This window comes from Mytilus trossulus, chromosome 8 (assembly GCF_036588685.1).
Source record: "Mytilus trossulus isolate FHL-02 chromosome 8, PNRI_Mtr1.1.1.hap1, whole genome shotgun sequence".
Lineage (NCBI taxonomy): Eukaryota > Metazoa > Mollusca > Bivalvia > Mytilida > Mytilidae > Mytilus > Mytilus trossulus.
In genome coordinates this window covers 59,417,264-59,431,964 of record NC_086380.1, presented here as the reverse complement: position 1 = coordinate 59,431,964, position 14,701 = coordinate 59,417,264, and the positions used below count along the sequence as shown (strand labels likewise).

Sequence of the window (14,701 nt, the reverse complement as noted above, 5' to 3'; positions counted from 1 at the left end):
CTTGACCTGGGTGTTTACCATATTTTTGCATCCATATAATTTAAACCTGAACATAAACACTATTTAGATGTTAACTAAGACGCATGTGGTTGGATTATTTAAATTATCTACGAATTACATTCATATTTTTATTAAAATGCTGTAAACCATTTTTAAAAGGGTATTAGCTGCCGTAAACACGTTCAACAAATTTGATTCACCTTCAACTTTAAACTTTGAACATTCTTAAAAAGTTTACAAGAGTTTCAGAGTAAATGATGAACCAGGCAAGATAGATATCATCAATTACTGCGAATTGTTGGATGGTAGCTATCTTACAATCGACATGAACTCCGAAAAAGAGTTGAACATGTTTTCCGATATGAGATATAGATCCCGATTAAAATAGACGCGCATGGAATCAATGTTCTGTCTATGCTATTGTGCCTATATTTTGGCAAATTTTATATCATTGAAAAGAATGTATAGCATCGTGTAACCTATATAAGGACGAGTTTTTGCACATCATTACCTTATTGCTGCCTATGTTTGCTTTTTTATGAAACATTACACACACTTAATATTAATATTCCTTGAACAATTGATTTCCAACTGAGGTCATATCAAAGGTCGACATTGACAATTTTCTATTTGCTCACTCTGTAAATATTATATTTGTTTTTGAAAATAATCTTTGTTGCTATGTATGCACAATTAAAGAACCCCGTACGCAAGTTTTACTAATGGATATCTGCCTTTATAAAACAGACATTTTGAGTAATTTAATTTAGTTCGAGTTCACTACGCTGAAAATAATTTTATTTTTTTCCCTAGTCTAAAAACATTCCACTTTTCTTCAGGGTCCAGTTAGTACTGGTTATCCTGGTGGCGCAAAAGAAGGATTCGTATATTTATATACAGTGCATAAATATGACAAGCCAATGGCTGAGGATGCAGTTATGTCAACTAATATATCTTTTCCAAGTGAGAGCTCTAAATACTTTTATTTTTTTTCATTTTGCTCAATTGTTAGTTGACAGGTAAAATTCTTGTAAAAACATAAGTCTAGGTAAACGTAGAAAATTTAAATAGATGATATTGACTAATTGAAACATAATATAATAAATGTCATTAATTTTATGTTATTTTAACTGATCGAGCGGTGCTTATGTTTTAATTTACATAGGGAAAAAGTAAAATCACAAAAATACTGAACTTAAAGGAAAATCAATTCGGAAAGTCCATAATCACATGGCAAAATCAAATAACAAAACGTATTAAAACGAATGGACAAGAACTGTCATATACCTGACTTGGTACAGGCATTTTCAAATGTAGAAAATGGTGATTTAACCTGGTTTTATAGCGCTAACCCTCTCACTTTAGTGACAGTCTCATCAAATTCCATTATATTTACATTGATGCGTTAAATAAACAGACACAATAAATAAAATAGTCGAAATATGGGTACATCAGTCATCATCGTATAACAATTTTAAAAGGAACAAAAACATCTACTATCTACGAACACATTCATTGATTTGAGTGTCTGACGTAAGAAAATTTTATACGTCACATAAATTTGTCGTTCAATGTGCATAAAAACGATTTTAAAATTTACATAGGCAATGTAAGCAGTGACGAGGATTGTTTTACACTTTTTAAACATTCATTTCTTAATTGTTCATTTATTTTACATTTAAAAAAGAAATGAAACTCATCATCTAGTACGTGCATACAAACCATTTTTAAATGTACATAGGCAATGTTAGCATACAGGGTTTAAAAAATCAAAAGTATGTAAGAATAAATTTCAGAAATAGACCGAGATTTTAACTAGTCCAAAAGTTATATATAGAATTTATAAGACTCCACAAATAGTTAATTCCACTAGGCGATTGAATAATTTTGATGTTTGTGGTTCAACGTATATAGTAATTCATAATAGAAATATATCATAATGACATATAATAGAACAATATCATACTGACGGGATCTTTTAAAGTACAGAGTCACGTTGTAAGAACAAAAGAAATACAAAAAGTCGAATATACAAAACAAACCACCAAAAAATGAAAGCCAATACAAACACATTGACGAGATGTATAAGTACCGAGCCACGTCAAACGAATATCACATAAAACCATTCAACAGTAAAAGTAATATTAATAATAGAACAAAGACAAATTAAAGAACTATAAAACACGATGTTAAGATGATAAACAACATCAGTACGCAGAATCTATACATCAAGACCATCGTGTATTATTTGAGAAGTTGATACGGAATATTTATCAACAAGGTCTTGGTACCTTCCGATGAACTTTTTGAGAAAAAGGACGAGACGTTCTTTGACATAACCCTGGTTCATCAACTTTCTACTCAGACACTGATGACGTTTTACAAAGTCGGAGTAGGAGCTGCAAGCTCTTGAATATCGAATAAGCTGGGAAATATATATCCCATATGTAGGTGAAGTTGGTATATTGCTACTAAGGTGGAGGAAATTTATTATTTTAAAATTAAAATCGTCTCGTTTGTCATAGATTCTGGTACCGAGATTACCGTGTAAGTCAAATTCGAGATATAAGTCTAAAAATGAGGCGGAGGAAGCCGTGTCTGTTGTTTCTTTAATCCCTAGTTCTGGGGGATATATTAATGGAACCTAACCCAGGGACAGTCTATTTGATGATGTGTGCAATAAGGTTGATAGTCGTTTTAATTATTATTGATTTATAATCACCTATCAGCGTCACCAAATGGATTAACAAAAGAACTGAGTGTATAATCTGGGATAAATACTAATTCATTGATGATTGTATCCAAAACCTCATGTCTATAGATGGACTGGTCTTTAATAAGTGAACCGGTTAAACCCCGCCCGGTCAAGTGAAATAAATCAAGTAATATAAGAGACGAAACAGCTCGAGAGCAGGGCTAGATAACCAAAAGGACATAAAAAGAGCCAAATAAATCTAAAATTAACAAAGGCGTTGACAACTTTAGTTCCTTTGCAATTTCAAAATTTATTAACGGACAATGTTAAAAAGTGTTATAACAAATCATGTATTATCAAAAATCAGAGCAGATATTTTCTGGTGATCTTTTTATAGACGGTGTTATCTGTCTTAAATTAAGATTAAGTGGGTTTTTTTTCTTTTCGATAGAGCACCTTTAAATTGTAATGAAATTATCCTCAATTCAAATATTTAAACTTGCGTAAAAAGTAAGATTGAATAGACTTCGGAGATTCGGGTAGTTCTCGTTGCAATTCAAAAACTGACAAGGAATTTAAATATTGTATTTTGTAAATGGTGGTTATGTAATCAAAAGAGAATACATATTGTTACTTGTATCCTAAATGTTCTTCAACTTTGTACTTATTTGGCGTTTATCTTTATATATTTCTTTGAAAATAGTTTCAATGATGAGGCTTTTAAGGACGAATTGCGCGTTTGACGTATAAAATTTCAATCCTGTTTTCTATGTCTATTTATTAAGATAAGTATTGATGACTTTTTATACGATTGCCATTGTTTGCCTAATAAGATTTATTTTAACAAATAAATGTGAGTTTATGTATTGATAGTTATAATAATCTTAGGAATTCATCAGATTGGAATGAATTTATTTTTTATTGATTTGCATCAATATTACTCTCAATGAACTTTTTGACTTTTTTGCACGATAGAGGTCGCCCGATGTTTGTCTTTCTGGTATCATATGTACAGTTATCCTTCATATGAGATGGGGACACTACAGATTACAATGACTGACAGTACTGGTATTGTAACGTTATTGTTTAGCCGGTCGCGTAGTCAGAGCAAACTATGGTTACAAGAAAAAATAGACATACCAGCTGTTGACAATTTGAAGGTACGTAAAATGTAATTTCCCTTTTAACTATAAAGATGTGTTACTCATATGGCTTTTAAATAGTATAAAAAAGATATGTGGTATATAACTGCCTATGAGATAAGTATTCAGCAAACATCAACGGACAAGGAAAGTAGAACATTACCAATTGTCGTCGTACGGCCTCTTATAATGAACAATTTAAAGTTACACTGGGTGATATGATATAGACAACCCTGGGATGATAATTTAAAACGATTAAAAGAGAGAAAATGAGGCCGAGATTAAACAAAGGCCATTGACCTTATACATTCGCATCAAGACGTACGTTTGCAATGGTAAACAGCATAACAAATACAGTTTTTCTATAAAAAACATGCAAAACAAAATTTTGATCGGCTGTGTTTGATTGGATGTTTGTTATTGTTTTACAATTGATAGACTGGAACAGATTATATACCTGTTGTTTACAAATACCAAAACAAACAAAGCAAGCAAGTTAAACAGAGGTTTAATTTGTATAATTTTATAGAAAAGCTGTAAATATACTACAATGCAGTCGAAAAAGTGCTTAACTTTTGTTGCGGGGCAAGTTTATCTTTAATCTATGAAATATTGTTGATAGCCAATTTTGAAACTCTATAAAAAAAATCTAAAACCAACACAAATCTTAACTGGATGGTCACCAGAGATTTGTGTAGGAATGCTTAAACCTTACAAGACTGTTACACTGAATAATGAATATTTAATGAACACGTTATGTATTTTCGTCATATTAATCGAAATATTTTGTGTTTTTTTATTTTGTCTTTTTTAATGCCCTATGTTTTCTGGTCTGTGCGTCCTTTCGTTCCTGTCCCACTTCAGGTTATAGTTTTTGGTCGAGGAAATTTTTGTTAAAGTTGAAGTCTAATCAACCTGAGACGTAGTACACATGGTCCCTATGATATGATTTCCACTGCTGAAGAAGATTAATTTCCCCGAGGGTATCACCAGCCCAGTAGTCAGCACTGTTTGTGCTGCAATGAATTATCATTGATATGGTTACATTTATAAATTAACTGTTTACAAAATATTTAATTTTTGAAATACTAAGGCTTTTTTACCTCAGGCATCGATTACCTTTGCTGAATTTGGCAAAACCTTTTGGAATTTTAGTCCTCAATGCTTTTCAACTTCGTACTTTCTTTAGCCTATACAAAATTTAGTCCATGTATCTATAATGAGTTTATTTCCTCATTTGGATGCCAAATTAGAGTTTTCCCCCAATTTCACGGTCTACTTAACATACAAAATTATAGTATGGATGGGGCATTCGTGTACTACGAACACATCCTTGTCTTTTTTTTTATTTGTTGATTTTGGGGGGAGGGGGGGCATTTCAATTATGAAAGAGTGTGTGCTTAATTTCGTTAAGTTTAGTTTAACAATTTTTATGCATTTGCAGAGAATTTGCATCGATCTAGTGGACGTATAATTTTTCCTGCATACGTGGCAGCAATAATACATTTTTTGGCATCCGATAAGCATGACAAGATTTACCATAATAAGTTAAAGGAACCCGGTCATTAATTAACCCTTTCGATCTTAGTTATCTCCATTAAAAGACTAGTGTAACCAATTTCGAAAGAGTTAATTATTTAAAAAGAAACAGTTGGACTTAAGACAGAAAAAAAAATATCTGTATGAACATATCCTATGTCCTCCAAATTTCTATTGAATCCCAAAAACTGTGTATTTCACAATTTTATAAATGAGTTCTGATCGTACTAGACCTTGTAACAATCTCATTTAGCGATCACAATATGAAAATGCTGTTTCAAATTTTAATGTTGCATATTGCTTGCTGAGTGATCGGTTCAAGCTCCTTGAATTCTTTTATTTCTTAATGCATTTAGCGGTTTTGCTATTCTTTCTTGTGCTTGAAATTCGATAGTAAAAGCATTTGACAGAATTATTATTCCTTACAGATTACAATTAAAGGAACCACTGGGCCTGGTTGGATGAAAGAAATGGCTCTAGATGGTATATTCTTGGTTCCTGGTACCTGTGGTTAGTACGACTGCGTTATAAGAAAAAAGTATCCAACTACATATCCCTTTTAAAGTTCAACTGACGTATCTCAATCAAGAGTAAAGTGGCATACATCAAACATATCTAGAGGGAATGCACAATAATCGAATCTATATTGTATTACATTTGTTATATTTCAGGTTTATTGTATTAAGAGGTAAATAAATAGTCGAGGATTGGAAATGACAAAACAAAGGCTGGAAAAATCGGTTGTATGCCTGGAACGTCATTATCATGTTAATTTACTCGTATGTGTTTGAATTAGATTAATGGTTTGAAATATATATGCTTCCAGATTTGCTACGAAAAGCTGCGATATACAATTGGATAATTATCAAATGTACCTTTAATTAGTTAGTAAGTTCCTTTCTAGTTGATCTAGTTCTGCAGACTTTGTGGTCCTTTTACATTATATATAATGTCTTTGAAATTTTTAAAAACGTTCTTTAAAACGTTTCAATCTATAAATTTGGAGCTTCTATCTGTTACCCACACTTTTGTGGGATGTCTCAACTGTATTGACAACATTTTTATTATTTCCCTTGGACATTCAAATATCAAATATCAGTCTATCCCTTATGTACAATAGAAGGCATTGTCTCAATGTAATGTGTCAACTCATCCAATCATCGGTGTTTGTTGACAAAGTGGCATGCGATATACCTTCAGAATGCTAGGTCATGTTTATATGTGTAGTTCTTTTTTAAAGAAAATCAATGTTTACCTGCATTTTCTTACACTTTTGGCTCGTCTGAATCGAATGCGAGCGTGAGCTTTCGTCGTCACCTTTCCCTAATTGTCGCTGGTTTTTTAAAAGATCATCTCTTCTACAACTGCTAGACAAAATTAAACCAAACTTTGCCACAACTATCATTGAGTATTTAGATTTGAAAACAAATGACTCTGATGATCACCTTGCAAACAAGTATGACAAACATGGCTTAAAATAGGGGTAAAATGCCGCTTTCGTCTTTCAAAACGTGAAAACCGCTACAGAAAGAGAAAACCTGTTCAAAATGAAGAAATGTACAATACTGTCAGACGGCTACTTGTAGGAATAAACAAGAACGAATCCGATTTTGTTTTGATTTTTTTTTTCTATCTCAAATATAATAACAGAAAGGCAGTAAATTTGAACATCAAAAAGAGCAAGACAAGATCCACAAATAATTCAAAGAGCAATTTTCATTAGTGATATATTTTAAATAGAAGAAAAGACCAGCAGGACAAAATCTGTCAATAAATAAGTATGACCGAAAATGTGAGTCGACTTCTCACTGAAGTTAAAGTCTGTAAGTGCAATTTTCCTAAAATAGATACAAAGAAACTTTTTAAACGGAATTCCTTTTGCTTATTTGTGCTTTTCTTTTAATTTTTTAATCCGATTCTCTTAGGATAAAAAATTATCTCACTTTAATGTTATGAATTTTACAGCCAGTCAAACCACAACAACAACTACTTCGACAACAACAACTACCCCGACCACAACAACTACTCCGACCACAACAACTACTCCAACTACAATAACCACTCCGACCACAACAACTACTCCGACCACAACAACTACTACGACCACAACAACTACTCCGACCACAACAACTAATCCGACCACAACAACTAATCCGACCACAACAACCACTCCAACCACAACAACCACTCCAACCACAACAACTACTCCGACTACAACAACTACTCCGACCACAACAACTACTCCGACCACAACAACCTCTCCGACCACAACAACTACTCCGACCACAACAACTACTCCGACGACAACAACTACTCCGACCACAACAACCACTCCAACCACAACAACTACTCCGACCACAACAACTACTCCGACCACAACAACTACTCCGACCACAACAACCACTCCAACCACAACAACTACTCCGACCACAACAACCACTCCGACTACAACAACCACTCCAACCACAACAACTACTCCGACTACAACAACTACTCCGACCACAACAACTACTCCGACCACAACAACTACTCCGACCACAACAACTACTCCGACCACAACAACCACTCCAACCACAACAACTACTCCGACCACAACAACTACTCCGACCACAACAACTACTCCGACCACAACAACCACTCCGACCACAACAACTACTCCGACCACAACAACCACTCCGACCACAACGACCACTCCGACTACAACAACAACTCCGACTTCAACAACTACTCCGACCACAACAACTACTCGGATCACAACTACTCCGACCACAACAACTACTTCGACCACAACAACTACTCCAACTACAACAACTACTCCGACCACAACAACTACTCCGACCACAACAACTACTCCGACAACAACAACTACTCCGACCACAACAACCACTCTGACCACAACAACAACTCCAACCACAACAACAACTCCGATTTCAACAACTTCTCTTACCACAACAACTATTCTGTTCACAACAACCACTCCGACTACAACAACTTTTCCAACTACAACGAAAACTGTTCCTACATGTGACAAAGGTATAAAGAAGTAAAATCAAGGGGAAACGTAGATGTACTGTAATATTCTTTTTTAACATCTTATGCCATTTGTATCTTCTCCTTCTTAATCGTTTCATGAGACATTCGATATTATTGTACACATATAGTGTATGCAGCATATTTTTTATCCTTTTCGGAGTATTGGATGTTATCAATTAAAAGACGTGAATCGTTGTAAGAAGATTCTGGTCAGTTTAAACTTTTTTTAAATGTAGCAACGAGCAGTTCTCGTCAACTTTCAAAGTAATTTAATCTGAACTCAATTTTTTACTTATTGAAATGAAAGAAATGATGAAGGCGCGGGTCAAGATATAATTTGTTTATTGAGCTAACTATTCGGTGTCAAACAGTTGCTTCATCGAATACAGGGGAGGGTTGCATGAAAACAAAATATAAACATCAGGTCTGCCTTTTTTCTCTTTAGTTATTGAATGTGGATTTGAACAAGGACAAACATGTGCATTCGAAAACACTAATGGCGACGACTTCGACTGGACTTTATTTAAATCAGTAAGTTTTATTTAGGAGCAAATTAATAATGAATATTCACATACATTAATATCACATAGTTCTGCTATTTTGATTAGATTTGTGGTCGAAAGAGTTTCAGTTTATTTAGTTTGCTGATAAAAAAAAACTCAGAATACGGTTAATACGAATAGTCGGAAATATACGGTGTTTATCGTTTTGATGAGGTAACAATCAAACGAAAAAAAACAAACAAATAGAATTATCCATATGAACTACAATTGCTAAACGTGTCGATTTGAGTTGATATTAGAGTAATAATAGTTATTCCTGACCCAAGATGATATTTATTGATTATAATGTTAAAGAAAAAATGTTCAAATATTTTTCAGCAAGTTAAAATTTATATTTGAAGAATTAGTCATCCTTTTTTTTTCTTTTTCACGTACTCTTGGTCTCAATCTCATTGCCAGCTTACGCTTAATATTCCATTATAAGACAACTTATTGTCTTGTACAGCTAATGGCATACATTGAAAACACAACTACATTCTCAATATGAGACTAATTTCGAAAAGTGCTAACAAGTTGGTATCGAAATCAGATAATATAGAAAGTAATCACTGAAACACTTTTTTGTGTCGAACAAAGTTTTGTGTTATAGCAATCACTGTAATATTTTCTTGTGTCGAACTAAGTATTGTGTTATAGCAATCACTGAAATATTGTCTTGTGATGAACAAAGTGCTGTGGTATAATAATCACTGAAATATTTCCTTGTGTCGAACTAAGTATTGTGTTATAGCAATCACTGAAATATTTCCTTGTGTCGAACAAAGTATTAAATTATAGCAATCACTGAAATATTTCCTTGTTTCAAACAACGTATGTACTAAAAGAATGACTGTTATATTTTTCTGTCTATGAAGAAATAGCATCAAAAGTGTGGTGCACACTTAATAATGAGCGTAGCGGGTTAATCGACAGTGTGCACCATATTTTGTTCGTTAATTTTCTTATAATTGAATTCAAAATTCCATTTTAACCGGCGTAAATCATGAAAAAATGTTGACGACGTCACCGTTACATGACAAAATTATGTCTATGGGCTGATAGACATAACAACATCAGCTAATCAGAGGACGCGTAACTTCCAAAATAAAATTATTGTGGTATAATAATTACTGAAATATGTTCTTGTGAAAACAAGTATTGTGTTATAGCAATCAATGAAATGATTTCGTATGTCGAACGAAGTATCAGTCGCTGAAATGTATTTTTGTGTTGAACAAATAATCGTGTGAACGACACACCAAAGAGGGAACTGCAAATAACATGACAACAAACAAACACAATTTTATTTTTCATATTATAAATGTCATTGCAATACAGGGATCAACACCTACCCCAAACACTGGTCCTTCGGCTGCATACAGTGGTAACCAATATGCCTATATTGAGGTAAATGGTAAAGGACAGGACTCTTACGCATTTTTGAGCTCAAAGAATACTAAACTGTTCTGTAAGTATTGAAGACATTTATTTATATATGTTATGATTTTACCTTTAATTGTTTAACAGGTCTTTCATTAGTATTTCTTTTATTAGTTCAGTATTCAACTGCACTTTTGTTTTCTTGTAACAATCTTTCGTGTTGTCTTTATTGCTGTGTGAAGACAGTAGAGTGCATCCTCGTGCCTCAGGTTTATGCTTTTGTACAATGCAAGATAATGGTCAGTGTCGGAGCGATAGGATTTTTACTGTGTCGAAGACCCATTGATTGTCTACGTCCGTTATCTGCTCTGTGGTCGGGTTGTTGTCACGTTGACATATTCCCGATTTCCATTCTCAATATTATTTATATACGGTCTTCGATCTAAAATCAGCAGATACTATATCTCTTTATTTTCGATGCAGTTGGATTTTTTCGGTTTTCCCCCTTTGACCCTCCTGTTGCTTGTCAATTGTAACAGCATGGTTATCATCTGCTATATGTTCTTTCAGTTTACACTCGTCATGTTGGGCCCCTTTATAGCTTGCTGTTCGGTGTGAACCAAGGCTCTGTGTAAAAGACCGTTCTTTGACCTATAATGGTTTACTTTTACAAATTTAAGCATTCACAATAGTTTCTCCCCTACCAATGCTACATATAACCAGGGTTTCCCCTGGGTCAATTATTTTTTTCGCCAATTCTTTCGTCAAAACAATATATTTTTCGCCACTTTATTATTTTTTTCGCCAAGTAATACAAATTTATTTTTCTTTAAAAAAAAATTCAGACCCCCCCCCCCCTCACACACACTAAATAAGAAGTGTTTTTTACAACAAAACGAAGAATCTTATCACTTGAAATTGATACCTCGTGTAAGGTGTAGTCATTAAATTGAATGGTTACTCTCGTGCCAATCTTTTGAATAGATTTCTTCATAACGACAGTTTTCTTTTCTAGACCATCGGCATCGGAAATAAGTAAAAGTATATGCTTGAAACACGTGTATCACTGAAACGACTTTGAAGTACCCACTCAAAACAATAATCTATATGAAAGTTAAATGATATAGTTTTAAATCAGAGACCTTTCTTGCTTTTAAACATTTTTCGTCATAACAACAATTTTCTTTCTGGACTATCATACAAAAGAAGGAGAGGAAGCGTAAAAGTTTTGCTTCAAACACGTGCGTCGCAAAGTGGTTAAGAAACCTTTTTGTGACATATGACAGTCGCCATTTAACTATATCATTTTGTCATATCATACAATCAACACCTTTATTAATTAGTCCTTTGATGTCGATAGCTATGAATGCAATCAGCCGATTATTGATTTTCTGTCAAAATCTTAACGAGTTCAAGGACGATAAAAAAACCTGTATTAGTGCTAAAATTTTTATTAGTAAGTAAAAGCTATATCGTTAATGAAATTAGTGTCCGTGGTGTATTCTTATAAAAATCAGTTTGTAATGTGAGTTGCTCACAAAGTTTCTATAATTTCCCTGTTCATTTGTATAAACTTCATATTTCAATTGTTTTGATAATCAAGTACATATATAAGTATTACAGTTTGTGTTCCAATAACCATAATTTACATATCTCACTTGTCGAATAATTATTGTGATTATTTCAGCCTCTTCGTATTGCCTCAGATTTTGTTATCACATGTATGGTCAACATATCGGGTATCTAGCAGTGTACACACAATATCAAGGCGCGGGCTGGTGGTCCAAGCCTTGGACTAGGTCCGGAAATCAAGGAAATCAATGGATGCAAGCTAGTGTGGATATTACTGGTAATACAGGAAAGGGCATTGTTGTAAGTATATAATCAAAATATCAGTTTTTCCTTCACATTTTCCCACCAGAGTAAACTATAAATACACATTCATTTGTTTGTTTGTAAAGTTTCACTGAGATTACGTGAACTTATTATAATATGCACTGAGCTCAAACATAAAACTCGTCGATTGCATTATTTTAAAATCCGTTTGGGCTTGAAATTTATATCTAGGGCTTCTGACATAGAAATCCCTCCTGACCGAAGATTCGGGTTTTAAGTAGGAAATACATTTGCTGAACAGACGGATAAGCAGCTGCAAGTTTTTTCATGTTATAACTTTCTAACCGTTCACACATTGCTTTTAAATGCGCTGCTATATGTTGTTTCAAGTACTACGATGGATGTCAAGTTCTATGTTGATTATTTCCACTTTTGTTTGTCAGAATTAGTATTATATGGTTTTTAATTGATTAGAACATTTCAATCTTCATGAAATGAATTCAGAGTTATCACACCAACGCTTTGTGGATTGGTTATGTTTTAGATGGCAAAAAAGTGCAGTTCATTAACGGGGTTGACGATTTTTACTTCAGTTGTTCAGGAGAATTATGGTCCTTTAAAGTTTAATAGTGACACTAATGAATATAAACTGTCTATATACGTTCGTTGATGACACGTTTGTCCTTTAAAATAGGGTGAATGTATGAAAGACGGCATTTTGTGTAACATGATTTATCATTGACGCATGCAACGAAATTAATTGTATGCATATCAAGACATTAAGAGATAAAATAACAAAAATACAAAACTCAATGGAAAAATTCAAACGAAAACTCCCTTTTCAAAAGCTCAAACAGTAACTCATCAAACGAACTTGAGAGTAACTATTATATTCTTTACTTGATACAATATGGTTACTCTCTTGATGTAGCCATGACGGGGGATAAGACCTTTATCGGGACTCCGGGATCGGGTGTTTTTAATGCTCGGGATTTCGGGATTGATCCTTTCGGGATTCGAGAATTCTTTTTTCGTATTTCGGGACCTTGGGATTTTTTGATTTTAGACAGGGATGTCGGGATTTTGTGTTTTTAAGTCCGAGATTTCGAGATCAGGACCCCTCCTACCCTCCCTCAGCCATGTATTGGAACAAAAATAACTAAACGATTTTAGCGCATGATACATACAATTGGACTCTTCAATTTTAAATTTGTCAATTAAAACAAGGTTAGATAGTGAATTTGTCATAATGCTATCATTTTCCAAATAAAGTACGCAAATACATTTAAAACTAATCAGAATGTAAGATATCAATTGCATTTAACTACTAACTGAAACATTCAAAACACGTGAATGACTAATTTGTGCGAAACAAAAAAAAAGATAACAAAAATTGTATTTCAACTTATTGAAAAGAACATAAGTGTGATTGGCAATTTTATTAAATACTTGTAAACCTGAACAAAATTCTCGCAACAGTATTTTCTATATTGATCTTTTTTTTTAGATTGATATCGAGGCTTCGAAAGGAAAAGGTGGTGATAACGGTGATATTGCAATTGATGATATATCATTGTGTACCGGTTCTTGTAATTAGCTTGTAACACTTATCCATATTGTGTGAACTGACGTTATCCCTTTTTTATCTGTTCTAGAAATGTACCTGATAGTCCAGTTTATATTGCCCGAAATTCTTCTTTTAATTATTTTTTTTATATCGGATTATGTATACTAAAAACCATTAGGCACAACAAACAGCGTTTTTAGTATTTGATGACATTTTTCTTCGTGCATCTATTTTTTTTAGAGACGAATATCATATTAAATGTATTAAAAACTAATAAAAAAAACAATTTGCATTCAACAAATGTGTTCTTTGTGTAAAATAATCTTATTGTACCATACCACAATGTGCTCATCGACGTTAAACATCCATGAAGACGTTAACTGTCAAAATCTGGTATCTTATGTGGGTAATTTAGTCGCGTAATTGTTATTTCCAGAAGTCCATTACTAGACAAGTGTGTAACCCGCTATATAGTAAAGCTATCACGTTTTCTCCCAACTTTTACCTGTGGTTGAAACGGGATTTGAACGAGATTGCTATTAATAGCATCAACAATCAATGGCAAAATGTTAAGTGATGCATTCCGGGTAGAGAGAATATATTCAAAACGCCCTATTACTAATAAGCACACAGTTGAAAATTATCTTTGACCATCCATGTGTTAATAAAGCTTATTTAGATGTCATTATGATGGTTTAAATATCAAAAAAATCAAAGTTGTTTGCATTATTTATCAATTTAAAAACTCTAATTTTAAATGAAGATAAATGTTCAAACGGAATAAAACAAACACTTCTTCAGTAATCGTTTGGTATCAGAGGAAATTGTCATTAATATGCTGGCAAGTAAAATTTAGGTCGGGACAATTTTGTTTATACATGCAGTATAAGTAACACTGATTAGGAATAACAATAGGATCAACTTTCTATAATAATTAATTTAAGTATATATGCAACGGTTTGTAAAC

At 33.2% G+C, this 14,701-nt stretch overlaps 1 protein-coding gene across 1 annotated transcript; it reads left to right on the top strand.

The window, feature by feature from the left end:
• The first annotated feature begins 860 nt into the window (after positions 1 to 860).
• Positions 861 to 13,975, top strand: LOC134682011 (MAM domain-containing glycosylphosphatidylinositol anchor protein 2-like). The gene is made up of 7 exons (XM_063541618.1): positions 861 to 963; positions 3,671 to 3,855; positions 5,805 to 5,886; positions 8,855 to 8,940; positions 10,290 to 10,419; positions 12,019 to 12,203; positions 13,675 to 13,975. Exons 1-7 carry the CDS (start codon positions 921 to 923, stop codon positions 13,762 to 13,764), a joined length of 801 nt encoding a protein of 266 aa, XP_063397688.1. The 5' UTR covers positions 861 to 920; the 3' UTR covers positions 13,765 to 13,975.
• Positions 13,976 to 14,701: the final 726 nt, after the last annotated feature.

Coding starts and splice junctions, on each gene's coding strand:
- LOC134682011 (XM_063541618.1), top strand. CDS start 921: ATGGCTGAGGATGCAGTTATGTCAACTAATATATCTTTTCCAA. Junction 964..3,670: donor AACTAATATATCTTTTCCAA/GTGAGAGCTCTA, acceptor TTTGCACGATAG/AGGTCGCCCGATGTTTGTCT. Junction 8,941..10,289: donor ACTGGACTTTATTTAAATCA/GTAAGTTTTATT, acceptor ATTGCAATACAG/GGATCAACACCTACCCCAAA.